At 42.8% G+C, this 26,896-nt stretch overlaps 1 protein-coding gene across 1 annotated transcript in view; it reads left to right on the top strand.

Moving 5' to 3' along the window:
- kiaa0825 (KIAA0825 ortholog) overlaps positions 1–26,896 on the top strand; it is a 406,047-nt gene that overhangs the window by 38,173 nt on the left and 340,978 nt on the right. The window contains exon 2 of the mRNA XM_078214786.1: positions 1,836–1,975. Within this exon, the coding sequence (XP_078070912.1) occupies positions 1,845–1,975 (131 nt within the window). The 5' untranslated portion in view covers positions 1,836–1,844. The remainder of the gene's footprint in view (positions 1–1,835; positions 1,976–26,896) is intronic.

Consider the following 26,896-nt stretch of genomic DNA (forward strand, 5'->3'; position numbering starts at 1 on the left):
ACATTTGCTTTTCGGATCTGCAGGACCCATTCCAGAATCTGTAGAAGTTTAGAAGATGATCACCAATGCATCCACTATCTCCATGGCTACTTCTTTCAATACTCTGGGATGTAGAAATCAGGTTCTGGGGATTTACCAACCTTCAGTCCAATTAATTTCTCCAACACTATCTTCTAATACTGATTCCCTTCAATTTCTCATTTCCCTGGTCCTCTAATTCGGGGAGATTTATTGTATCATCTACAATGAAGATAGACAAAGTAATTTAGCTTCTTTGCAATTTCTCCATTCCCCATATCATTTTTCTCTGACCCTGCCTGTAATGGACCCATGTTTTTCTTAGCCAAATGTTTCCTTTTTACATACCTATAAAAGCTTTTACCTGTTTGTTTTTTTGCTAATTTACATTCCTATTATATTTCCTTTCTTTATCAGTTTCTTTGTCCTCCTTTGCTGTATTCTAAATGCTCCCAATTCTCAAGCTAAAGGCCTTTTCTTTTAATCTTGTACAATCCTTAACTTCTTTTCCTAGCCATGGTTAACTGACTTTACTTTTTGTTTTTTGGGCAATTAAGGAATAATTAGTTGCTGTAAATTATACAATACTTTTAAAATACTATTCATTGTCTATGTACCATTGTATCCTTTAATGTGTTTTCTCAATTCCCAGTTCAGCCAATTAGCCCTGATACCTTACATCCTGGATTCAGATTGAACTACCTCACTTTCAAACGTAATGTAAAAAATCTATCATATTATGGTCACTCATCCCTAAAGATTCTTTTTACATCAAGATTATTATTTAGCCTTTTACACCAAGATTATTATTTAGCCGTTCTAACAACACGGTAGTTAGAACTACTGCCTTGCAGCGCCAGGGACCCGGGTTCAGTTCCAGCCTTGGATCGCTGTCTGTGTGGAGTCTGCGTGTTCGCCCCGTGTCTGCGTGGGTTTCCTCCGGGTGCTCCGGTTTCCTCCCACAGTCCGAAAGATGTGCGGGTTAGGTTGATTGGCCTTGCTACATTGACCCTAGTGTTAGGGCATTGGCAGGGTAAATATGTGGGGTTATAGTAATAGGGCCTGGGTGGGATTGTGGTCGGTGCAGACTCGATGGGCCGAATCGTCTCCTTCTGCACTGTAGGATTCTATGATTCTATGATAATACTAGATCTAAAATAGCATGTTCCTCAATATACTGCTCTAGAAAACCATCCCTGACACACTCCAAAAACTCATGCTCCGCAGCATTAATGCTTATTAAGTTTACTCACTCTTTGTACAGATTGAAGACACCCATGATGATTACTTTATTACCCATGCTACATAGTTCTCTAATCTCCTAATTAATACCATGCCCTACACTATCACTACTGTTTAGTGGCCTATAAACAACTCCCACCAAAGTTTGCTGCATTTCAAAGTAACTCTTTGGTAGTAAAGGTTTGGGACATCCTGAGGTCATGCAAGACTCTATCATGTAAGCCTGTTGTGTTTCTATCAGCTTCTCTTGTCTTGCCCTATTGTCACTTTTGTATTTTAAATACTACTGTCCTCCATCCTATCAGAGTTCACCCTTTTCTTCTTTTCCTGCCCCTTTTCCCTGACTTTATATTTGCTTAAAGGCTTTTCATTTCTAACATTTTTTAGTCTGTTGAAAGGTCATCAACCTTTAACATCAACTTCCTCTCTCATGACAGAGGCTGAATTTCTCAAGCATTTTCTACTATTATATTAGTATTTAAAATGCGTTATGTTATTTTAATTGGATTTTAGATAAATGGATTTATTTTATGTTAAGAGCACTGTTAAACCATTGCTTTAACTATTGTTTCCAGGTATCGGTGATGGCATGGGAAGGAGATTACCTGTTGGATTATTCTTGCTCAGGTTGCCTCTTGGACAATATACCAGGGGAAATGGAATTGCGCCAAACTCTTGGTGACATTGATGAGAATCTGAAGCAGAATGCTGTGTGGTAGGTTATTCACTATGTGGCATGTTATGTTTTAATTGATTACATACACCAGCAATTCCAGAATGACATTCTAATATCTGTATTTTTTAAGTTACTATTTCATTTTATTTGGTTCCAGAAGTTTGTATGTTTTATTGAGTAATTATTTGATGCAGAGTATATTACAATGTGCATTTCCGAGTATTTGCTCTTGCACACTGAGAGCCACAATTAGGCATACAGCGTTTACCCTGCAGCTGGACTGAGGAATTAGTGCACCAATGGTTCCGTGGTTCGAATGAGTCATTAAGTCGAAAACCTATATTCATGCCCTGATGGACATAAAAAATCCCACAGCACTATACATATACAGGGAATTCTTCTGGTCTCGTGACCAACATATTTCCTTCAATCAACACTTTCTGATAACAGATTAACTGGTCATTTATTATATTGTTGTTTGTGAGATTGTGTAAATTGGCACTATTAAAGTGAACCAACATCAAAAATATTGAATTTTGTATGAAAGGCTTTGGTATGTCTTGAGGTTGTGAACTTGCTACATAAATGCTTTTAGGACAGCAAAATCAACTTGCGTTTTTATATCTTTAATACAAAAAATGCCTCGAGGAGTTGCATAGAAACATACTCGGAGAAAAATTACTGCTGGGCCTAAGATGATGACATTAGGAGCAGGTGACCAAAAACGTGGCCAGAGATGGGTTTGAAGGAACACCATGAAGGTGAAGAAACTTGTAGAGTGGGAACTCCAAAGCATAGAGTCCTGACAATTATAGGCATAACGATCAGTGATGGATGAAGGGTGGATTGTTTTCATTGAAAAGATGGAGGCTGAAGGGGCGACCTGATAAATGTCTACAAAATTATCAGAGGCATAGATAGGGTAGATAGTCAGAGGCTTTTTCCCAGGGTGGAAGAGTCGACTACAAGAGGGAACAGGTTCAAGGTGCGAGGGGGAATGTTTAGGGGAGACCTGTGGGGAAAGAGGGTGGTGGGTGCCTGGAATGCACTGTCAGTGGTGATTGTGGAAGCAGGCACGTTAGCAAAGTTCAAGGTGTATCTTGATAGACACATGAATGGGAGGCGAAAAGAGGGATAGACGGGCCTGTTCCGGTGCTGTATTGTTCTTTGTACCTGAGATCTCGAGTTTTGCCTACTTTAAAGAAAATGTTACTGGTCCCTAAATGGATCGCTGCAAAATTTGGGAGTTTGGTCCAGTATCATAACAATGGTAATTCAGTAAAAATTATCTGGATTTTCAAAAGGAGGTGCCTCATAATTGTGTAATGAATAGATTAAAAAATCATAAAACAGATAAGCACAGTGGAGGCCATTTGGTTGTTCGATCTATGCTGGCTCTCTGCAAGAACAATCTTTCTCGTCAAACTCCCCCACTTTTTTCATGGCGCCCTGCATTTTTTTCACCAGATAAATATCCAATTATCTTTTGGAAGCCACAATTGAATCTACCTCCACCACATACTCAGACAGTGCATTTTGGATTCTAAACATGTGCTGTGAGAAAAACTTTCCGCATTGCTATTGCTTTGTTTGCTAATCACCTTATTTTGGCATCTGCTGGTTCTTGATCATTCCATTCATGGGAACAGTTTCTCTCTATCTATTCTGTCCAGACCTATAATGATTGTGAACACCTCCACCAAATCTCCTCTCAACCTATTCTTCTCCAAGGAGAACTGCCCCAGCTTCTCCAACCTATCAATGCAACTGACGTTTTTCATCCCTGAAATATTCTCATGAATCTTTTCTGCACCCTTTCCAATGCCTTCATATCTCCTCTAAAATCGGGTGCCTAGAACACAATACTCCATTGTTTTATAAAGATTTATTATAAATTCCTTGCTTTTTCACTCTATGCCCCAGTTTATAAATCCCAGGATTCCATATGCTTTATTAACTATGCTCTCAACCTGCCCTAGTATCTTCAATGATTTGTGCACATATACACCCAGATTCTTTTGCTTCTGCACTCTCTTTAGTATTGTGTTGCCTTTGTTCTTTTTGCTGAAATGGATCACTTCATACTTCTCAGCATTAAATTTCATTTGTCAGTTGTTCACCCATTCCATCAACCTGTCTTTGTCCTTTTGAAGTTGTCATAAAATGATAGGATGCTATTATTTTTTGGCACAAGTAATATTAAACTACCATGTATTTTGTAAACCATGTCTGAGCAGCAGCTAAGAGAAAGGAAAGAATAGGATCTTCTTTGCAATTGATGCAATTTGTAATCCGAGTGCTGTGAACCAGGAAGGAATTCTCAGATGAGGTGTTGAAGAAGCAAGAGAGAGAGGCAGCCATCCCCAGGAACAAGTTCAACCAGAGATTAGCGGCTGAAGGCAGCAAAAAAGCATCCTCAGGAAACAACTTGGCTAGAGATAAAATGCTGAAGGCAAAGACCAGTTTGTGCAAAAGTTCATTTTTTTCGCTGAACCGAAGACTATTCCCACGTCCTGGTCACAAAGCTGTGTGGTGTGGTAATCACTGGCTTGATTTGACCAATAGGTTTATGATTGTTGTTTGGGAACTGGGAGTCTCAGCAGGGTTTAGGATTATGGAGGAAGCAGAAATTTTTGAGTTTTCAGTCTTTGAGGACGGTACAATGGCACAGTGGTTAGCGCTGCTGCCTCACAGTGCCAGGCTCCTGGGTTCAGTTCCGGCCTTGGGTCACTGTCTGTGTGGAGTTTTCACATTGTCCCCATGTCTGCATGAGTTTCCTCCAGGCGCTCCGGTTTCCTCCCACAGTCCAAAGATGTGCGGGTTAAGTTGATTGGCCATGCTAAATTGCCCCTTAGCGTCAGTGGGACGAGCATTCAAAGAACAAGAACAAAGAACAATACAGCACAGGAACAGGCCCTTCGGCCCTCCGAGCCTGTGCCGCTCATGTGCCCAACTAGACCATTCGTTTGTATCCCTCTATTCCCAGTCTGTTCATGTGGCTATCTAGATAAGTCTTAAACGATCCCAGCGTGTCCGCCTCAATCGCCTTGCTTGGCAGTGCATTCCAGGCCCCCACCACCCTCTGTGTAAAAGACGTCCCCCTGACATCTGTGTTGAACCTTGCCCCCCTCACCTTGAACCCATGACCCCTTGTGTTCGTCACCTCCGACCTGAGAAAAAGCTTCCCACTGTTCACCCTATCTATGCCGATCATAATTTTATACACCACTATTAGGTCGCCCCTCATCCTCTGTCTTTCCAGGGAGAACAACCCCAGTTTACCCAATCTCTCGCCATTGCTAAGACCCTCCATACCAGGCAACATCCTGGTATACCTTTTCGGTACTCTCTCCAAAGCCTCCACGTCCTTCTGGTAGTGTGGCGACCAGAACTGGACGCAGTATTTCAAATGCGGCCTAACCAACGTTCTATACAGCTGCAACATCATATGCCAACTTTTATATTCTATGCCCCGGTTAAATAAAGGCAAGCATGCCATATGCCTTCTTCACGACCCTCTCCACCTGTGCTGCCACCTTTAAGGATCTGTGGACTTGTACACCCAGGTCCCTCTGTGTGTCTATACTCCTGATGGTTCTGCCATTTATTGTATAGCTCCCCCTTACATTAGATCTACCAAAATGCATCACTTTGCACTTATCTGGATTAAATTCCATCTGCCATTTCTCTGCCCAATGTTCCAGCCTATCTATATCCTGCTGTATTCTCTGACAATGTTCATCACTATCCACAACTCCAGCAATCTTTGTGTCGTCCGCAAACTTACTGATCACACCAGCTACATCTTCCTCCAAATCATTTATATATATCACAAACCGCAGAGATCCCAGTACAGAGCCCTGCGGAACACCACTAGTCACAAACCTCCAACCAGAAAAAGACCCCTCCACTGTTACCCTCTGTCTTCTATGGCTAAGCCAGTTCTCCGCCCATCTAGCTAGCTCACCTTTTATCCCGTGAAATTTAACCTTTTGCACCAGCCTGCCATGAGGGACCGCTTTACTAAAATCCATATAGACGACATCCACGGCCCTTCCCTCGTCAATCCTTTTTGTCACCTCCTCAAAAAACTCAACCAAATTTGTGAGGCATGACCTCCCTCGTACAAAACCATGCTATCTATCGCTAATGAGATTATTCAGTTCTAAATGCGCATATATCCTATCTCTAGTAATCTTCTCCAACAATTCGTGGGGTTATGGAGATAGGGCCTGGGTAGGATTGTGTCGGTGCAGGCTTGATGAGACGAATGACCTCCTTCTGCACTATTATTCTATGATTTTAAGTGCTTACTGTTAATTTGCCAAAGTATAAGATTGTTCTTTGCAATGTTTTATTATCTTTCTTCTACTTTATGAATACTTTCAAAAATTTGTTGTTTAATGAATGAGAGGTCTAAGTTTTCACTGTTTCTGCAAATATTTCTCACTAATATCCTCGCCAGTGTAGAACAGATTGCATTCAAATTACTTTTACCTGGAAGGAGCATTTGAAGCCTTGGATGGTGAGGTGATAGCCAGTAAAATAGCAGGTGTTGCACCTCCTGTGCTTTCATGGAAAGATGCCATGAGAAAGAGAGGGCGTTGTGGGGATGATTGCAGAGTGGATCAGCATGCTGTGGAAAAAATGGTCCCTTTGGAATGCTGAACACAGGTAGGGAAAGGTATGTCTCGCGGTGGCAAGAAATGGCAGAGCATAATTAATTGAATACAGTGGCCTATGGAGTGGAAGATGAGCACAAGAAGGGCCCTGTCATGGTTGTGATGGGGTTGGGCTAGGAGTAAGAGCAGAAGTGTAGGAAATGGGATGGACGTGGTCAAGGGCACTGCCAACTATGGTGGCAGGAGTCCTCAATGAGGATATGGGAAGATGTATCCAAAGTATGGTATGGAAGATTGCATCATCATGACAGATGCAGTGGACAGAAACTGGGAGAATGGAATGGAGTCCTTGCAGGAAACAGGGTGTTGTGGGAGTTGGTGGGTTCATAGTGAATATTCGTTGTTAGCCATTCCCAAAAAAATGACGAGAAGCCGAGAAGGAAAGTGAAGAGTCACTCATGATCCATGTGAAAAGGTGAGAGTAGGGTGGAACCTGAAAGCAATGTTGGTAATTTTTTTCAGTCTAGGGTGAGAGCAAGCAACAGTGCTGATACACATCAATGCACAGCAAAAAGTAATGAAGGTGGGAGCCTGGGTAAGTCTGGAGCAAGGATTGTTCTACGTATCCTACAAAAAGACACACGTGGCTAGACCCATATGGGAACAATAACACATTTAATTGGAAGAAGTGGAAAAGTTATTCAATACGAAAACATGTCCAGCCAAATGGAGCATGGTGCTGGTGGATCAAGACTGCTTGGATCTCCATTCAGAGAAGAAGTGGAGAATCCTTGGACCTTCTGGTAAGAAATAGGGCGGCACGGTAGCACAGTGGTTAGCACTGCTGCTTCACAGCTCCAGGATCCCGGGTTCGATTCCCGGCTCGGGTCACTGTCTGTGTGGAGTTTGCACATTCTCCTCGTGTCTGCGTGGGTTTCCTCCGGGTGCTCCGGTTTCCTCCCACAGTCCAAAGATGTGCGGGTTAGGTTGATTGACCAGGTTAAAAATTGTCCCTTAGAGTCCTGGGATGCGTAGGTTAGAGGGATTAGCGGGTAAAATATGTGGGGGTAGGGCCTGGGTGGGATTGTGGTCGGTGCAGACTCGATGGGCCGAATGGCCTCCTCTGCACTGTAGGGTTTCCATGTTTCTAAATGGAGGTGTAATGAGATTCTTAGTCCATGGTGAAATGGAGGCAGGTAGGGCCAAGAAATGGGAAATTGTTAAGTAACAGAGAGCATGGGAAGTAATTTAACATAAATTATGCAACATTACATTGAATTTCAAGAGTGCTTTTTCAGTTTTATTTTGGAACAGATTCAACATTTCTGTGCCTGCAAATGAAATACAACAGAGGCAATCTCAAACAATGATGTGTAGTTGACAGTTGTGGTTGCTTTGAATTTTGTTTTATTAGTCCCTGTGATGTGAGCATCACTGGCGAAGCCAGCATTTATTGCCCTTCAGAAGGTGGTGGTGAGCTGCATTTTTGAACCTCTGCATTCCATGTGGTGTTGGTGTATGTACAACTCAGTACTGTTAAATATGAAGTTCCAAGATTTGGATCCAGCAACGATGGAGGCATGGTGATATATTTCCAAGTCATGATGGAATGTAACTTGGAAGGGATGGTGTTCCCATGTGCCTGTTGCCCTTGTTCTTCTAAGAACATAAAGAATAGGAGTAGGACTGGGCCATACAGCTCTTTGAACTTTCTCTGCCATTAAATACAATCGTGGCTGATCTGCCCCAACTCCACTTTCTCACCTGCTCCCATATTCCCTTGATTTCTTGAGATTAAAATTTATTTCTTTCAACCTTGAATATATTCAATTAATGGGGCACTCACAACACTCTCGGGTAGAGAATTCCAAAGATTCACAATTTTCAGAGCAATAAAATTTCTCCTTATCTCAGTCCTTTGTGATCAATATGTTATCTTGAGATTGTTCATCTGTGCTCTATATTCCCCAGGTGGGTATACAACCTCTACGTGTCTAATCTGTCAAGCCCCTTTAGAATCTTGTATGTTTCAATTAAATCACCTCTCGTTCTTTTAAACGTCAGAGTGTATGCCCAATTAACTCAGCCTGTTATGGATAGGTGGGAGGGTAATTTAATCTGCCCTGATTTCTCCTCTCACTACCCGTCTGTAAACAGAGAGGTTTTTATATTTTGATTTCCCCCTGTATAAATGGAGGCATGTTATCCCCAACCCTTAAATCCAATCCTCTATGAATAACTCGCACAGCAAACTCGAGATGAGATAAAATTAAAAGATGAGCAAAATACTGCGGATGCTGGAATCTGAAACAGGAACAGTGGATGTTACGCTCTTATTCCTGTCTAATTCCTGTCCGCTAACCAACTCTCCATCCATGCTAACATATTATTCCCAATTACATTAGCCCTCATGTTGCATATTAACCCTTAATGTGGCTACTTATCAAATGCCTCTTGGAAATCCAAGTATACCAGACCTACTGACCTCCCCTTTTATCTAACCGACTAGTTACATCAGCAAGAAACGCCGTTAAATTTGTCAAGTACGATTTGCTTTCATACTACCATGTTCACTCAGCCTGATCATACTATTCGTTTCTAAGTACATTTTTAAGACTCCCAGTAATAGATTTCAGCCTTTTCCAGATGACAGATGTCAGGCTAATTGACCTATGCCTCCTTGTTTTCTCTCTCTCCGTTCTTGATTGCCGGTGATACTGCAGATAATAAATTAATTATAGAACATAGAAAAGCTACAGCACAAACAGGCCCTTCGGCCCACAAGTTGCACCGAACATGGCCCTACCTACTAGGCTTACCTATAACCCTCTATCTTACTAACTTCCATGAACTTATCCAAAAGTCTCTTAAAAGACCCTATCGAATCCGCCTCCACCACCACTACCGGCAGCCGATTCCACACACCCACACCCTCTGAGTGAAAAACTTATCCCTAACATCTCCTCTGTACCTACTCCCCAGCACCCTAAACCTGTGACCTCTTGTGGCAACCATTTCAGCCCTGGGTAAAAGCCTCTGAGAATCCACTCTATCAATACCTCTCAACATCTTATACACCTCTATCAGGTCACCTCTCATCCTTCGCTTCTCCGAGGAGAAAAGACGTAGCTTTCTCAACCTATCCTCATAAGGCATGCCACCTAATCCAGGCAACATCCTTGTAAATCTCCTCTGCACCCTTTCTATGGCTTTCACATCCTTTCTGTAATGAGGCGACCAGAACTGGGCACAGTACTCCAGGTGGGGTCTGACCAGGGTCCTATACAGCTGCAGCATTATCTCCCGATTTCTAAGCTCAATTGCTCTATTGATGAAGGCCAGTATTCCATACGCCTTCTTAACCACAGCCTCTACCTGCGACGCTGCTTTGAGTGTCCTATGAACCCGGACCCCAAGATCCTTCTGATCTTCCACACTGCCAAGCGTCTTACCCTTAATATTATATTCTTTCATCCTATTCGACCTGCCAAAATGAACCACCACACACTTATCTGGGTTGAAGTCCATCTGCCACTTCTCCGCCCAGTCTTGCATCTTATCTATGTCTCGTTGCAACTGCTGACATCCCTCTACACTATCCACAACACCACCAACCTTTGTGTCATCAGCAAACTTGCCAACCCATCCTTCCACTTCCTCATCCAGGTCATTTATAAAAATCACAAAGAGCAAGGGTCCCAGAACAGATCCCTGGGGCACTCCACTGGTGACCGACCTCCATGCTGAAAAAGACCTATCCACAACCCCTCTTTGCCTTCTGTGGGCAAGTCAGTTCTGAATCCACAGGGCAATGTCCCCTTGTATCCCATGCCCCTTCACTTTCTCAATAAGCCTTGCATGGGGCACCTTATCAAACGCCTTGCTGAAATCCATATAAACTACATCTACTGCTCTTCCCTCGTCTATGTGTCTAGTTACATCTTCAAAAAATTCAATTAGGCTCGTAAGGCATGATTTGCCTTGGACAAAGCCGTGCTGGCTATTTCTGATATACTATTCCTCTCCAGATGTTCATAAATCCTGCCTCTCAGGATCTTCTCCATCAACTTACCAACCACTGAGGTTAGACGCACTGGTCTATAACTTCCCGGGCTATCTCTTCTCCCTTTCTTGAATAACGGAACCACATCCGCAATCCTCCAATCCTCCGGAACCTCTCCCGTCTCCATTGATGATGCAAAGATCATCGCCAGAGGCTCAGCAATCTCTTCCCTCGCCTCCCACAGTAACCTGGGGTACATCCCATCCAGTCCCGGCGATTTATCTAACTTGATGCTTTTCAAAAGCTCCAACACATCCTCTTTCCTAATGTCCACATGCTCAATCTTTACAGTCCACTGCAAGTCTGCGCTGCAGCTACCAAGATCCTTTTCCACTGTGAATACTGAAGTAAAGTATTCATTGAGTACCTCTGCTATTTCTACCGGTTCTATACAAACTTTCCCACCGTCACATTTGATAGGTCCTACTCCTTCACATCTTATCTTCTTGCTCTTAACATTCCATAGCATTATAATTATAGGTCATAATCACCCTTAAATCATGTATAGAGAAGACTTTTTAACTGATGTTCGGATGAGACTTTAACCAATTGGCTATCAGGATTCTGGGATTGTATTTCAGGGAAGGTTATTAGAAAGCAAAATAAGAAGTAAAATTATACTTGATATTTTACTCCGGATACCTACTTTACAGCTCTAAGTCAGTTGCACATTCTGTTAGAGACAGGTCGCAGACAAGACATATACCCTCTCAGGACCCGATGTTGAAACCATTCATGGAGAACCCTTGATTTGCTTTTGCCTCTGGGGTCACGTCTGCGCAATGAGACCTTGCAAGACTTCATGTTTTATATTCTTTTCTGATTATCACTCCACTGACTGTCAGGCCATTGGTCACAATGTCACTCAGTGGATTTAATTGATTTCTAATTATATCTTCTATTTAATAACACATTGCTGACCTTTTGAAGCAGGTATCACCCATAGAGTCCCTGCAGTGCAGAAGTAAGCCATTCAGCCGATCGAGTCTGCACCGACCACAATCCCACCCAGGCCCTATTCCCATATCCCCACATATTTACTCGGTTAATCCCCAACACCAAGGGAGAATTTGACATGGCCAATCAGCCTAACCCGCACATCTTTGGACTGTGGGAGGAAACCGGAGTACCTGGAGGAAACCCACACAGACACAGGGAGAACATGTAGACTCCGCACAGTCAGTGACCTGAGGCCGGAATTGAACCCGAGTCCCTGGCGCTGTGAGGCAGCAGTACTAACCGCTGTGCCACCTCGTGAAGAAGAATAGTCTCGTTCTTCTACCAGTTTTACTCTGGTTTTGACCAAAGCCCTTTACAGTAGGGCTAGATACCTCAAGATCTTGGTGTTCCCATCTCATGGGGTTATCTTGCAATGTCTTATACTCATACTTTTAACTAAAACTGTTTGCATTAGCCAAAATGAGACCTTAAAACTTACATTACCTGAAATCAATTAATCATTACTGTTGTTTGAGTATTACATAAATCAAAAATCAACGATTACGTAACCTAATATATAACTCGATCAAGACTTTGAAGCAATCTTCAAGCAGTAAAACAAAATGGCTGAAGAAGCTACTATTAATAGTTCCAAATTGGTATTTTTGGTCTTGTGTTGTTCATTCAATCAAGAATCTTGGCTTTAATTAATTTTATTTTAAATAAAAGCTTTTAACCAAAGAAGTCAGCTAATTCTTGGGAAAATGGAGAGTTCAACAAAGACCGATTGTTTTCCAGCTGGAGGAAGTCACCTCCATCCAGTAAATACACAGATGAAGATAATGATGAACCACCCAACATGAGCCCTTTGCGGCGCAGATTGAATGGGAAAATCTGTTTAAAAGGTCAAAAGAGAAATAGCTGAAGGCAGATCCAGGTCTGGCCACAGCAGCCACAATTCACAAGAGCTTCATAGAATCCCGGCAGTGCAGAAGGAGGCTATTCAGTCCATCGAGCCTGCACCGACAGCAATCCCATCTGGACCCTATTTCTGTAACCCCACGTATTTACCTTGCTGGTGCCCTGACACTAAGGAACAATATATCATGGCCAATCAACGAACCGGCACGTCTTTGGATGTGGGACGAAACTGGAGCACCAGAAACTAAATCTGATCAACTGACTCGTCATTGTTCAAAGTCTCGAGAACAGCTTCTTCCCTGCTGCTGTCAGACTTTTGAATGGACTTACCTTGCATTAAGTTGACCTTTCTCAACACCCTAGCTATGACTGTAACACTACATTATGCACTCTCTCGTTTCCTTCTCTATGAACAGTATGCTTTGTATAGCGTGCAAGAAACAATACTTTTCACTATGTTAATACATGTGACAATAATAAATCAAATCAAAAAAGTTTGTAGATGGTCAAGGTTAAAAGTTCAGCATCAATCAGTGCAAAATTATCAACCTTGGGCAGTCAAACAGCAATTCCCAATCTGCAGATAACCTTACTTGAGCAATAATTTTATTGCATAATACAATCAGCATCATGCATAAACAGAACTATCTGTTCAAAATAGTAGCTTTAGGGTACTCTGGAGAATATTGCACAGAGTTGTGAAACAGCACTGAAACTGAAACATGGGGTTCTTTAAAAACAGTAGGGAAAGATTGTGAGAGTTTTGGTTACAGGAACCTAATAACCTTGTGCCAACAGCAGAAAATCTCAAATTTAAAGATGCATTGCACATAGGTAACAAAGAGCTAAGCCAAGTTTTCACAAAAAAAAATGATGATACATGTGTGCTGATATCTAAAAATGACTTGCATCATACATTAAAGTATAAAGTAATCTACGTCCCCAGCCTAGCAAAAACTCTGAGAAGATTTTGCTCTGCAAAATTGGGAATGAAAAAGTGGTATTCTTCAGAGTCCAGAGTCACACTTACAAAGTGGAAACAATGTATGTTGGACACTTGACAAACATCAATTTAACCAAGGTCATGGCAGCTGACAATATAGAGAGAATAACCGAGGTGGAGTTTCTAAATGAATCACGTGGTACTCAGGGCATTAACACAGGTAATATCATGAGTCACACTAAATCTGAAGGTGAATATCTCAGTGCATTAAGTAACAACTTGTGGAAAAAAAACTGTGTTGAAGAAGAAGAGCGGGAAGAAATTAACATTGAAGCCACAAGACATGGATGCAAATGAGCAGAAACTCCACTGTAAGAAAATCAGTCACTTAAAAGGCAATTCTAATGTTACCTCAAACTGCATGTGGATAGTGAACATGACAAGAACAAAGTAAATAAACCTGAAAACAATAATCACAAAGAAGTTCCATTCCTCAGAAATAGGCAACACAAAGAAATTGAAAAGGGCAGCTCAGTTCAGCTTGCTGGTGAACCCAAAAGCACATTAGGTCTTGATAATAAGGCCATTGTTATGGACTCGAGGATTCCCAAACCGTAAAGCCCTGGCACTGGTTCACGCAGAGACGTTCGCAAAGTATGTCCTGTATGTGTGAATATGTCCAACAGAAGGCATTATAGAAAAAGTCCAAGCTCTACTGGTAATCTTTCTTCTCCATATGAAGGATGTATTGGTGTTTTTATCAACAGTAAAAGACAAATTGCACAAGTGGCAAGTGTTCTGTCGAGTGAAGCCTCCTTAAGCAAAAGCAGCCACTTGTATTGTACCATAATCGGTGTTACATGGCTCTTTTGCATGACGTCAGTTTGAACGAACGTCCTCTCTGCACGTGCAACGGTTAAGAAACATTAGCTTTGCGAAGTCAAAAATGGATCAGTGTCTTTCATCAGGCACGCTTAAGAGAAAAGAGGTCAAAATGACATTAGAACCAAAGAACCATAGAAAATTACAGCTCAGAAACAGGCCTTTTGGCCCCCCTTGTCTGTGCCGAACCATTTTTTGCCTAGTCCCACTGACCTGCACTTGGACCATATCCCTCCACACCCCTCTCATCCATGAACCCGTCCAAGTTTTTCTTAAATGTAAAGTGACCCCGCATTTACCACTTTATCCGGCAGCTCATTCCACACTCACACCACTCTCTGCGTGAAGAAGCCCCCCCGAATATTCCCTTTAAACTTTTCTCCTTTCACCCTTAACCCATGCCTCTGGTTTTTTTCTCCCCTAGCCTCAGCGAAAAAAGCCTGCTTGCATTCACTCTATCTATACCCATCAAAATCTTATACACCTCTATCAAATCTCCCCTCAATCTTCTACGCTCCAGGGAATAAAGTCCCAACCTATTCAATCTCTCTCTGTAACTCAGCTTCTCAAGTCCTGGCAACATCCTTGTGAACCTTCTCTGCACTCTTTCAACCTTATTTATATCCTTCCTGAACTAGGTGACCAAAACTGTACACAATACTCCAAATTCGGCCTCACCAATGCCTTATATAACCTTACCATAACACTCCAACTTTTATACTCGATACTCTGATTTATAAAGGCCAATGTACCAAAGGCACTCTTTACGACCCTATCCACCTGTGACGTCACTTTTAGGGAATTCTGTACCTGTATTCCCAGATCCCTCTGTTCAACTGCACTCTTCAGAGTCCTACCATTTACCCTGTACGTTCTACTTTGGTTTGTCCTTCCAAAGTGCAATATCTCACACTTGTCTGCGTTAAATTCCATTTGCCATTTTTGGGCCCATTTTTCTAGTTGGTCCAAATCCCTCTGCAAGCTTTGAAAACCTTCCTCACTGTCCACTACACCTCCAATCTTTGTATCATCAGCAAACTTGCTGATCCAATTTACCACATTATCATCCAGATCATTGATATAGATGACAAACAACAATGGACCCAACACCGATCCCTGCGGCACACCACTAGTCACAGGCCTCCACTCAGAGAAGCAATCCTCCACAACCACTCTCTGGCTTCTTCCATTGAGCCAGTGTCTAATCCAATTTACTACCTCCCCATGTATACCTAGCGACTGAACCTTCCTAACTAACCTCCCATGAGGGACCTTGTCAAAGGCCTTGCTGAAATCCAGGTAGACAACATCCACCGCCTTCCCTTCATCCACTTTCCTGGTAACCTCCTCGAAAAACTCTAATAGATTGGTCAAACATGACCTACCACGCACAAAGCCATGTTGACCCTCCCTAATAAGTCCCTGTCTATCCAAATATTTGTAGATCCTATCCCTTATCACACCTTCCAATAACTTGACCACCACCGACGTCAAACTTACTGGCCTATAATTTCCCGGATTTCTTTTGGAACCTTTTTTAAACAACGGAACAACATGAGCCACCCTCCAATCATCCGGCACCTCCCCCGTGAATACTGACATTTTAAATATGTCTGCCAGGGCCCCTGCAAGTTCAACACTAGCTTCCCTCAAGGTCCGTGGGAATACCCTGTCCGGTCCTGGGGATTTATCCACTCTGATTTGCCTCAAGACAGCGAGCACCTCCTCCCCTTTAATCTGTAAAGGTTCCATGACCTCCCTACCTGTTTGCCCTATTTCCGTAGACTCCATGCCCGTTTCCTCAGTAAATACAGATGCAAAAAAACCATTTAGTATCTCCCCCATCTCTTTTGGTTCCATACACAGTCTACCACTCTGGTCTTCAAGAGGACCAATTTTATCCCTCACTATCCTTTTGCTCCTAACATACCTATAGAAGCTCTTTGGATTTCCCTTCACTCTGTCTGCCAAAGCAACCTCATGTCTTCTTTTAGCCCTCCTGATTTCCCTCTTAAGTAGCTTCTTGCACTTTTTATACTCCTCGAACATCTGATCTGTTCCTTGCTGCCTGTACATTTCATACAACTTTCTCTTCCTCTTAATCAGTGTTACAATCTCCCTCGAGAACCAAGGTTCCTTATTCCTATTTACTTTGCCTTTAATCCTGACAGGAACATACAAACTCTGCACTCTCAAAATTTCTCCTTTGAAGGCCTCCCACTTTCCATTTACATCCTTACCGGAGAACAGCCTGTGCCAATCCACACTTCCCAGATCCCTTCTCATTTCATCAAATTTGGCCTTTTTCCAGTTCAGAACTTCAACCCGAGGACCAGATCTATCCTTATCCACGATCAGGTTGAAACTAATGGCATTATGATCACTGGATCCAAAGTGTTCCCTCACACTCACATCCATCACCTGCCCTAACTCATTTCCCAATAGGAAATCCAATATCGCATCCTCTCTAGTTGGCACCTCTATATACTGATGTAGAAAATTCTCCTGAACACATTTTACAAACTCTACCCCATCTAAACCTTTAACAGTATGCGAGTCCCAATCTATATGTGGAAAATTAAAATCCCCTACTATCACAACTTTGTGTTTCTTGCAGTTGTCAGCTATCTCTCCGCTGATTTGCTCCTCCAATTCTCGCTGACTATTGGGTGGTCTATAATACAACCCCATTAATGTGGTCATACCTTTCTTGTTTCTCAGCTCCACCCATTGGGCCTCTGTAGACAAGCTCCCTAATCTATCCTGCCTGAGTACCGCTGTAACATTTTCCCTGACCAACAATGCCACCCCCCCACCTTTTATCCCTCTGCCTCTATCCCGCCTGAAACATTGGAACCCTGAAACATTGAGCTGCCAGTCCTGCCCCTCCTGTAGCCAAGTTTCACTAATGGCTATAATGTCATATTTCCATGTGTCTATCCACGCCTTCAGCTCATCTGCCTTCCCCACAATACTCCTGGCATTGAAATAGACACACCTCAAAAGATTATTTCCACCACACTCTACCCTTCCATTTGTGATTTTGCTTGAACTAACCTGTCTTTTTACCCCTGCTCCACTATCTGCTCTGGCACTCTGGTTCCCATCCTCCTGCAAATCTAGTTTAAACGCTCCCCAATAACACTAGCAAATCTCCCTGCAAGTATATTGGTCCCCTTGTAATTTAGGTGTAACCCGTCTCTCTTGTACAGGTCCCACCTGCCCCAGAAGAGGTCCCGATGATCCAAGAATTGGAAACCCTGCCCCCTGCACCAGTTCCTCAGCCACGTGTTCATCCGCCCAAGCATCCTACTCCTGCCCTCACTGGCATGTGGCTCAGGTAGCAATCCTGAGATTACTATCCTCGGGGTCCTGCTTTTTAACTTCCTTCCAAGCTCTTTGTACTCACTCTTTAGGACCTCCTCACTCTTCCTTCCCACGTCATTGGTACCGATGTGTACCACGACATCTGGCTGATCACTTTCCCACTTTAGAACACTGTGCACGCGATCAGAGACATCGCTGACCTTGGCACCTGGGAGGCAACAAACCATGCGGAAGTCTCTGTCCCGACCACAGAACCTCCTGTTTGTACCTCTGACCATTGAGTCCCCTATCACTACTGCTCTCCTCTTCTTCATCCCACCCTTTTGCGCTGTAGAACTAGACTCAGTATCAGAGTTCCGGCTGTCGCAGCTTGTCCCAGGTAAAGCATCTCCCACAACAGTATCCAATTCAGTATACCTGTTGTGGAGGGGTATGGCCACAGGGGAACCCTGCTCTACCTGTCCTTTCACACTGCCATTTCCTCTCCTTACAGTAACCCAATTTCCTGTGCTCTGCTGCTTAGGTGTAACTATCTCCCTAAAGCTACTGTCTATATACTTCTCATTCTCCCAAATTAGATGGAGGTCATCAAGCTCCTTCTCCAGTTCCCTAACACACTTTGCTAGCAGCTGCAGCTGAATGCATCTTTTGCAGGTGCTGTCGTCAGGGATACCAGAGGTCTCCCTGATCTCCCACAACCTGCAAGAGGAGCATTCCAACATCTTGCCTGGCATTTTTTTTTTACTCTGGGGAAAAACAAGAATAAACTTTCTGGGAAAGAAAAAACCTACTCTCGCCTCTGCCTGTTCTCGCCGAAGCCCGTTTTGAGCCAAAGCCCTTCAGCTCTCACTCTGCCCCCTGCTCACTCCACTGCCCGCTAACGACGCTGCCCGCTCAAAGGTGCGGCCTACTTTTAAACCCTCCAAAACCTTCCCAGGCTGCTGCTGGGCTTACTTCCTGTTTTGAAAAAAAAACCTCCGATTCTTTTCACTAATTTAACTGAAAAATAAATAAAATGCACAAACAAGCTCCCTTACCCTCAGCCTGCTCCTGTGGAACAATGAGGCTGAAACCTCCAAGGTTTCAACATTGAGGCATCTGAAAATGAAACACAGCACAACAAAAATAAGTGGTGTGTGGAGATTGGGATTTACACAGACACTGAAAATGAGCCTTTGCCATTATGTGTCTTGCGTTATGAAGTCCTGTGGAGGGAAAACTTAAAGTCTGCTTATCTTCGCCATCATCTTGACATGGGGAACACTTATCCAAACCAATAATTTTTTTTGAAAACCAGCTCAAAGAATTTCAAAGCACCAAGAAAATTATGGAATGTACATCTACAGGCAGTGATAATGCTAAGCCGGTGGAGGCCTCACTTCTGGTAGCTCGGCTCATAGCAATGACAGGGAAGCTGCACACAATCGGGGAGGAGTTGATATTGCCAATAGGTAAGGAGCTAGTGGGTGTTATGTTGGGAGAGAAGACCTGCAAGCAAATTAACATAATGTGATTGTCAGATATCAGTCCAACGCAGCATGAGTGGTCAACTAATAGCAAGAATACAAGCAAGTCAATTTTATGCACTTCAACTGGAAGAATCACTGGACATTGCCGAGGTTCCTCCATCGCTAAATCCTAGATCCCTATATCTGCCTTATTCACCTGTAAGGTTTCAAGACCAGGCAGTGCATTTCTAATAAAGACATGCTTTATGCAGACGTTTCGGGTATTAAACAACAAAAGTTATACTTAATAAATGAAGGCAATCGATATCCTAGTTCTAATGGTTCTTGTTTCCTTCCTTGCTAGGGGTAGTAATGTCTCGCAACACCTCTTCTGTCTTCTCTGGATCTATCTTTTTGAAATGCATGCAACAAATCTATTGTATCCTCTGTAGCCAGGTATTCTGCTGTGTTCTTATGTTGCCATCATGATCTGATCTTGTTATTCCATTTGTCAATGATCATGGACCAATGGTCACAATACAAACAGGATATTCTTAACATCTAAACAGCCCATTGTTAACTTTTCCCTGCATAACCATTTTCTAAGCTTGATAATCGGTATCTTCATTTCATTGTAGCTTCAGAGTCCATTGATTTGTATGTTTTAAAGCATATCCTTGAAGCACAATTGGTTACATAGTTTGGACGTTTGCTTCTACTTCCCTTTTCTATTTATACTAGCCGTTCATACCATCATTACAGTTACAGTATGAATCCAATTTAACCCAAGTCTCAAGCAATACAGATCTAAAATTAATCTGTTCTCTACCAGGTGCTCCTGGTAGAGAACAGATTAAAAATATTGTTCAACTTAGTTTTATAGCTGAAGTAATTAATCTAATTTATTAATTCAATAAAATGATAGAAAGTTACAGACTCTTAGCTATGAGTTTGACACATCTCCCTAGCTTAAAGGACAAAAATGAAACTGCAAAACCCACCATCCAATCACCTTCATACTGTGATATCTACCACTTTGATTTTTCTTTGTTGATTGATGGCCCATTTTGGAGTCCTTTCTGCGGGCTCTGCTATGGCAGCACTGTCTAGATATCGTCAGTAGTTTCCTGCCTGTCTAGGCCTCTATTTTACCTCTGTTTGTACATCCTCATATCTCTCCTGTGCTCTTCTGGGCTCTACTCAGGATGCCACCATGGCTCTATTTATGTATCATCAGGCCTCTCCTGCATTGCTCTGGGTTCTGCTACTGTCAGCATGTTCTATGTATATTTGACTTGATTTATTATTGTCACATCTATTAGTATACAGTGCAAAATATTGTTTCTTGCACGCTATACAGACAAAGCATACCATACATAGGGAAGGAAAGAAAGGAGAGAGTTCACAGAATGCAGTGTTATAGTCATAGCTAGGGTGTAGAGAAAGATCAACTTAATGTGAGGTAGGTCCATTCAAAAGTCTGATGGCGACAGGGAAGAAGCTGTTTTTGAGTCGGTTGGTACGTGATCTCAGACTTTAGTATCTTTTTCCCAACGGAAGAAAGTGGAAGAGAGTATGTCCGTGGTGCATGGGGTCCTTGATCATGCTGCTTGCTTTTCCGAAGCAGCGGGAAGTGTAGATAGTGTCAATGGGTGGGAGGCTATTTGAGTGATGGACTGGGCTTCATTCGCAATCCTTTGTAGTTTCTTGCGGTCTTGGGCAGAGCAGGAGCCATACCAAGCTGTGATACAACCAGAAAGAATGCTTTCTATGGTGCATCTGTAGAGGCTGGTGAGAGTTGTAGCAGACATGCCAAATTTCCTTAGTCTCCCGACAATGTAGAGGTGTTGGTGGACTTTCTTAACTATGGCGCCCGCATAGAGGGACCAGGACAGGTTATTGGTGATCTGGACATATATCCAAAGTCCTTTCCTGTATTGCTCTGGCCTTTGCTGCCGCCATCACACTGTTTGTAAATTCTCTCTTTTCTCTCACGCTCTTCTCGACTCTTTTGGAACCACTGCTGTAAAGCTGTTTATATATCCTCAGTCCTTTCGCATGCTGTCCTGGCCTCTTGTATCGCTGCTGCTGCGCTGTTGTGTACATCCTCAGTCCTATCCTATGCTGATCTGGGCTCTGGGTGGAAGTCTCGGGTTTGAAAATTAAAATTACATTGAATTATTTGTGTTAATGTAAAATTAGCACTACAATTAAAACGACTTATATCTGAACACCTTTTTGTAATATTGTTCTGGTTCAGCAGTACCATGCCTAGCCCAAACTGCTGGCAACCTAGAATCCTAGAGTTCCTACAATGCAGAAAGATGCCATTCAGCCCATTAAATCTGAATGGACTGTCCAACAGAGCATCTTACCCAGACCCAACCCCGCACCCTATCCCCATAATTCCATGCATTTACCCCACTAATCCCTCTAATTTATACATCTTGGGACACTAAGGGGCAATTTAGCATGACCTAAATTGCACATCTTCGGACTGTGGGAGGAAACCGGATCATGCAGACATGGGGAGAATGTGTAAACTCCCTACAGACAATCACCCAAGGCTGGAATTGAACCCGAGTCACTAGCGCTGTGAGGCAGAAGTGCCACTGTGCCACCCAACTTGAGTTAATTCGCCTTTAAAAAACAATTATTATCTGATTTTTAAAGTATGAAGTCTCGTTTCGGAGAGCAGAGATTACAATGGGTGAGATTTTTCAGTCAGCAGCAGAGCAACAGTGTTTAATGTTAACTTCAAAGAAAGCTGATAAAAATCTTGCAGTCTCAGTTGTGGATGGCTGTTTAAATCTGGCTGTATGTTAAGAGGCTCTCCAGGCATCCAGCAGTAGTAACATCAGCATGCAATGTAAGAGGTTGATCATGTTGAAGTATTTTCACAGACCGCAAAATCACAGAAACCATTCTCTTATCTATCTGGAAAGTTAAAATAAAAAAGTGATTATTACTGCATTAAGACAGAAGTATTAAAGATAAATATTTTAAAGGAAATTTAAGGAAATTTTTTTCATGTGGAATTTTTTTATCATATTGAGGAAATTCCACAAATAGTGTACAAAATTAGCTTTTCTCAGCAGTCAGGACTTTAGCAGTAATTATGAATCGGGAATGCCATTAAAAACCCAGTTCTGCAACAAGTGGAACGTTTTCAATGTGTTTTACAGTGAGACCAACAGTGGAAAAGTGGAGGTTTTCTTAATTCATTGCATGTTTGGGAGATTGCATTCTGGTGGGACCTCAACAGTGCACCCTCTGGTGGAGCATAGAATCACTGACAGCAGCTTCTGGGAGACTGCAGTATTCTGAGTATGCATGAATTCCTGAGTTCACTGACAGTTTCAGTGGAGTAATGAGGGCAAATGATGACGGTTTTGCCATCATTACCACTACAAAATGCAAGCCAATAAGTTCAATTTCAATCAATAAACTATCCCAGGATTGCAATTTTCTTCCTGTTTGTGCACAATATAGGTGCACAGTTACAAGACTGGCTTAACTGTGTCCCAGCTTAATCAGTTGTGCAGTCAGTAATTAGCTATTCTCCTTTCAGTGAAGCAATTGATAGTTTCATTAATAAGTGGTTTTCTGGGTTTCTAATTAAATGTCATGCTTGTAGTCAATGCTTGTAGATATAGCACAAGTGTATTTCACCTTTTTATCTGACATATTTCTGATTAGCTCAAATCATCACTATCTTCTAGTTAACTATGCTCAATCAAGACAGATAAGAAAAGCTACTAATCATGAACGATTACATAAAGAATAGTGATCTATTAAAAAGCATTTTCTGTAAACATATAGTATGTTAATTTCTCTATATTTATTTTCAAGCCCCACTTGAGCATGTAATTTAGTCTGACACTATAGTACAATATTGAAGCAATGCTGCATTGTCAGAGGTACTGTCTTACTAGATGTGCTGTCTGCTCAGGTGAACACAACAGCCCAGATTTTCCAGTCTCTGGATCGTTGGAGGCTGGATTTACCCTTAAAGATGCACATCAGGATCCCTTAAACGTCCTGACAGACTGACTGCACAGGCATTGCCTGAGAAGTTTAAACTTCCGATGGGCAATTATCTGGCACCTGGATCCCTCCAAAAAAGTCTCCAACTTTTTTCCTATCATTCCAACTAATGGTTGTTACCCGGGAAATGTTAGATGGAGAAAAGCCAGTTTCAGCTCTGGGTAACTATACCCCGTAAGAAGTCTCACAACACCAGGTTAAAGTCCAACAGGTTTATTTGGTAGCAAATACCATAAGCTTTCGGAGCACAGCTCCTTCGTCAGATGGAGTGGTTATCTGTTCTCAAACAGTGCAAACAGACACAGAAATCAAATTACAGAATACTGATTAGAATGCAAACCTCTACAGCCAGCCAGGTCTTAAATGTACAGACAATGTGGGTGGAGGGAGCATTCAACACAGGTTAAAGAGATGTGTATTGTCTCCAGACAGAACAGCTAGTGAAATTCTGCAAGTCCGGGAGGCAAGCTGTGGGGGTTACTGATAATGTGACATAAATCCAACATCCCGGTTTAGGCCGTCCTCATGTGTGCGGAACTTGTCTTCATCCAGACACACGGAACAGCCATGGGGCCAAAATTCGCACCTCAATATGCCAACATCTTCATGCACAGGTTCAAACAAGACTTCTTCACCGCACAGGACCTTCAACCGATGCTATACAGTAGATACATCGATGACATTTTCTTCCTTTGGAGTCATGGTGAGCAATCACTGAAACAACTATATGATGACATCAACAAGTTCCATCCCACCATCAGACTCACCATGGACTACTCTCTGGAATCGGTTGCATTCTTGGACACACGCATCTCCATTAAGGACGGTCACCTCAGCACCTCACTGTACCTCAAGCCCACGGATAACCTCATGATGCTCCACTTCTCCAGCTTCCACCCTAAACACGTAAAAGAAGCCATCCCCTACGGACAAGCCCTCCGAATACACAGGATCTGCTCGGATGAGGAGGATCACAACAGACACCTCCAGACGCTGAAAGATGCCCTCATAAGAACAGGATATGGCGCTCGACTCATCGATCAACAGTTCCGACGCGCCACAGCGAAAAACCGCACCGACCTCCTCAGAAGACAAACACGGGACACGGTGGACAGACTACCTTTCGTCGTCCAGTACTTCCCCGGAGCGGAGAAGCTACGGCATCTCCTCCGGAGCCTTCAACATGTCATTTATGAAGACAAACATCTCGCCAAGGCCATCCCCACACCCCCACCTCTTGCCTTCAAACAACCACGCAACCTCAAACAGACTATTGTCCGCAGCAAACTACCCAGCCTTCAGGAGAACAGTGACCACGACACCACACAACCCTGCCACAGCAACCTCTGCAAGACATGCCGGATCATCGACACGGATGCCATCATCTCACGTGAGAACACTATCTACCAGGTACACGGTACCTACTCTTGCAACTCGGCCAACGTTGTCTACCTGATACGCTGCAAGAAAGGATGTCCCAAGGCATGGTATATTGGGGAAACCATGCAGACGCTACGACAACGGATGAATGAACACCGCTCGACAATCACCAGGCAAGACTGTTCTCTTCCTGTGGGGGAGCACTTCAGCAGTCACGGGCATTCAGCCTTGGATCTTCAGGTAAGCGTTCTCCAAGGCGGCCTTCACGACACACGACAGCGCTGAGTCGCTGAGCAGAAACTGATAGCCAAGTTCCGCACACATGAGGACGGCCTAAACTGGGATGTTGGATTTATGTCACATTATCAGTAACCCCCACAGCTTGCCTCCCGGACTTGCAGAATTTCACTAGCTGTTCTGTCTGGAGACAATACACATCTCTTTAACCTGTGTTGAATGCTCCCTCCACCCACATTGTCTGTACATTTAAGACCTGGCTGGCTGTAGAGATTTGCATTCTAATCAGTATTCTGTAATTTGATTTCTGTGTCTGTTTGCACTGTTTGAGAAAGATAACCACTCCATCTGACGAAGGAGCTGTGCTCCGAAAGCTTATGGTATTTGCTACCAAATAAACCTGTTGGACTTTAACCTGGTGTTGTGAGACTTCTTACTGTGCTTGCCCCAGTCCAACGCCGGCATCTCCACATCATAACTATACCCCCCCAGTCACTCACTGACTACCTCCTGACAGCATACAACACCCCACCCTCACCTGCCTGCCATCCTACCCCTCACCTGCCACCATACTCATTTCCTACCTGCCACCCTATCCCCTCACCCACCCCACCCGTACCCATGCATTTTGCACCCTAGCCCTCTCATGCCACCCTATTCCCTCAATTAGCTGCCATCCTAACCCCTCACACCCACCTGTCATCTTCACCTACTCAGTTGCCACACTATTCCTCACCCACTTACCTTACACACTTAACTTCTTTACGTAGTTTCGCAAAGAGGCTTTGGAACTTTTAAACTCTTTACTTAACAAAGTAGGCATCTAATGACGTACAAAGGGGAGTGGCTACTTTGCAGATTCTCTCCGATGCTCCCTGCAAAGCTTCTTGTGCCATGCCTGTTTGGAAGGATCCTGCATCGAAGTCAGGTCCCGAAAATCATAGGACGGTAAGTAGGTAACCTTTTTGCTGATCTAGATTAGAAATGGGGATTCTGACCCAGATTGGACCAAAATATATCATAGCATTTTCTTTTGAAGAAGTGCATGTGGCTCCTTCCAATGGGGCTAATATTGAATATTCGACCAACATGTCAAAGTAATGAGTTGGTTGCAAGGTGCTTGGGTATAGCACAGTGTAAATACAAATTCTCTCCTGCCCTTTTCACTATCTTCTAGACTATAATTAAATCCATCAAAAGTCTTTCTTAAAACAAAACTCCCTTATTTTAAGAAAGACTTTTCTCAAAAAGGGGGTAGAGTGGAAGGTGGGTGAGGGTAGGGTGGGTCTTGTGTTTGGGGGTGTTATTTAGTAATATACTCTGTGTTACATGGTCTAGCTCCTATGAAAGTGTATTCTTCCATTTCTACAATAGTTATTTCCACATGTTTATAAGCGAGAATATTCTTCAACTGATATTTGAATCTTTTAAAAAAGATTATATTCCTACAATGTTGTTTAAAAAGTTTAATTGAATTTATGAAAATCGGTTGCTATAATAGATCATTAAAATTGTTCAGTCGTCATTTAGTAACACAGAACTTATTGCTGAAAAAAGACATATTTTGTTGAAGCTTTTCATCTTGCACTCATCAGGACAATTCATGAGAATACCAAAATGTGTATTTTGTTTTGCAGAAGTATTCAAATGTTAAGTGCTCATTGCTATATAGTTTGGTAGCTAATCAATTGTGGTTTTGGTTAGAAGAACTGTTGAAATATTTTTCTCGTAGATAATAATAAATGGTTTATTCATCAATCATATGTTAGGGAAATTTTGAATGCAAAGTTTGTCCATAACACTTGTCCCAAGTATAAGCCAATTAAGGCCACACTTGGAATACTGTGTACAGTTCTGGTCACCCTGTTATAGAAAGGATATCATTAAACTAGAAAGAGTGCAGAAAAGATTTACTAGAATGCTACCGGCACTTGATGGTTTGAGTTATAAGGAGAGGCTGGATAGACTGGGACTTTTTTTCCCTGGAGCGTAGGAGACTTAGGGGTGATCTTCGAGAGGTCTATAAAATAATGAGGGGCGTAGATCAGCTAGATAGTCAACATCTTTTCCCAAAGGTAGGGGAGTCTAAAACCAGAGGGCATAGGTTTAAGGGGAGAGATACAAAAGGGTCCAGAGGGGCAATTTCTTCAC

The sequence above is a fragment of the Mustelus asterias genome, chromosome 6 (genome assembly GCF_964213995.1).
Source record: "Mustelus asterias chromosome 6, sMusAst1.hap1.1, whole genome shotgun sequence".
Lineage (NCBI taxonomy): Eukaryota > Metazoa > Chordata > Chondrichthyes > Carcharhiniformes > Triakidae > Mustelus > Mustelus asterias.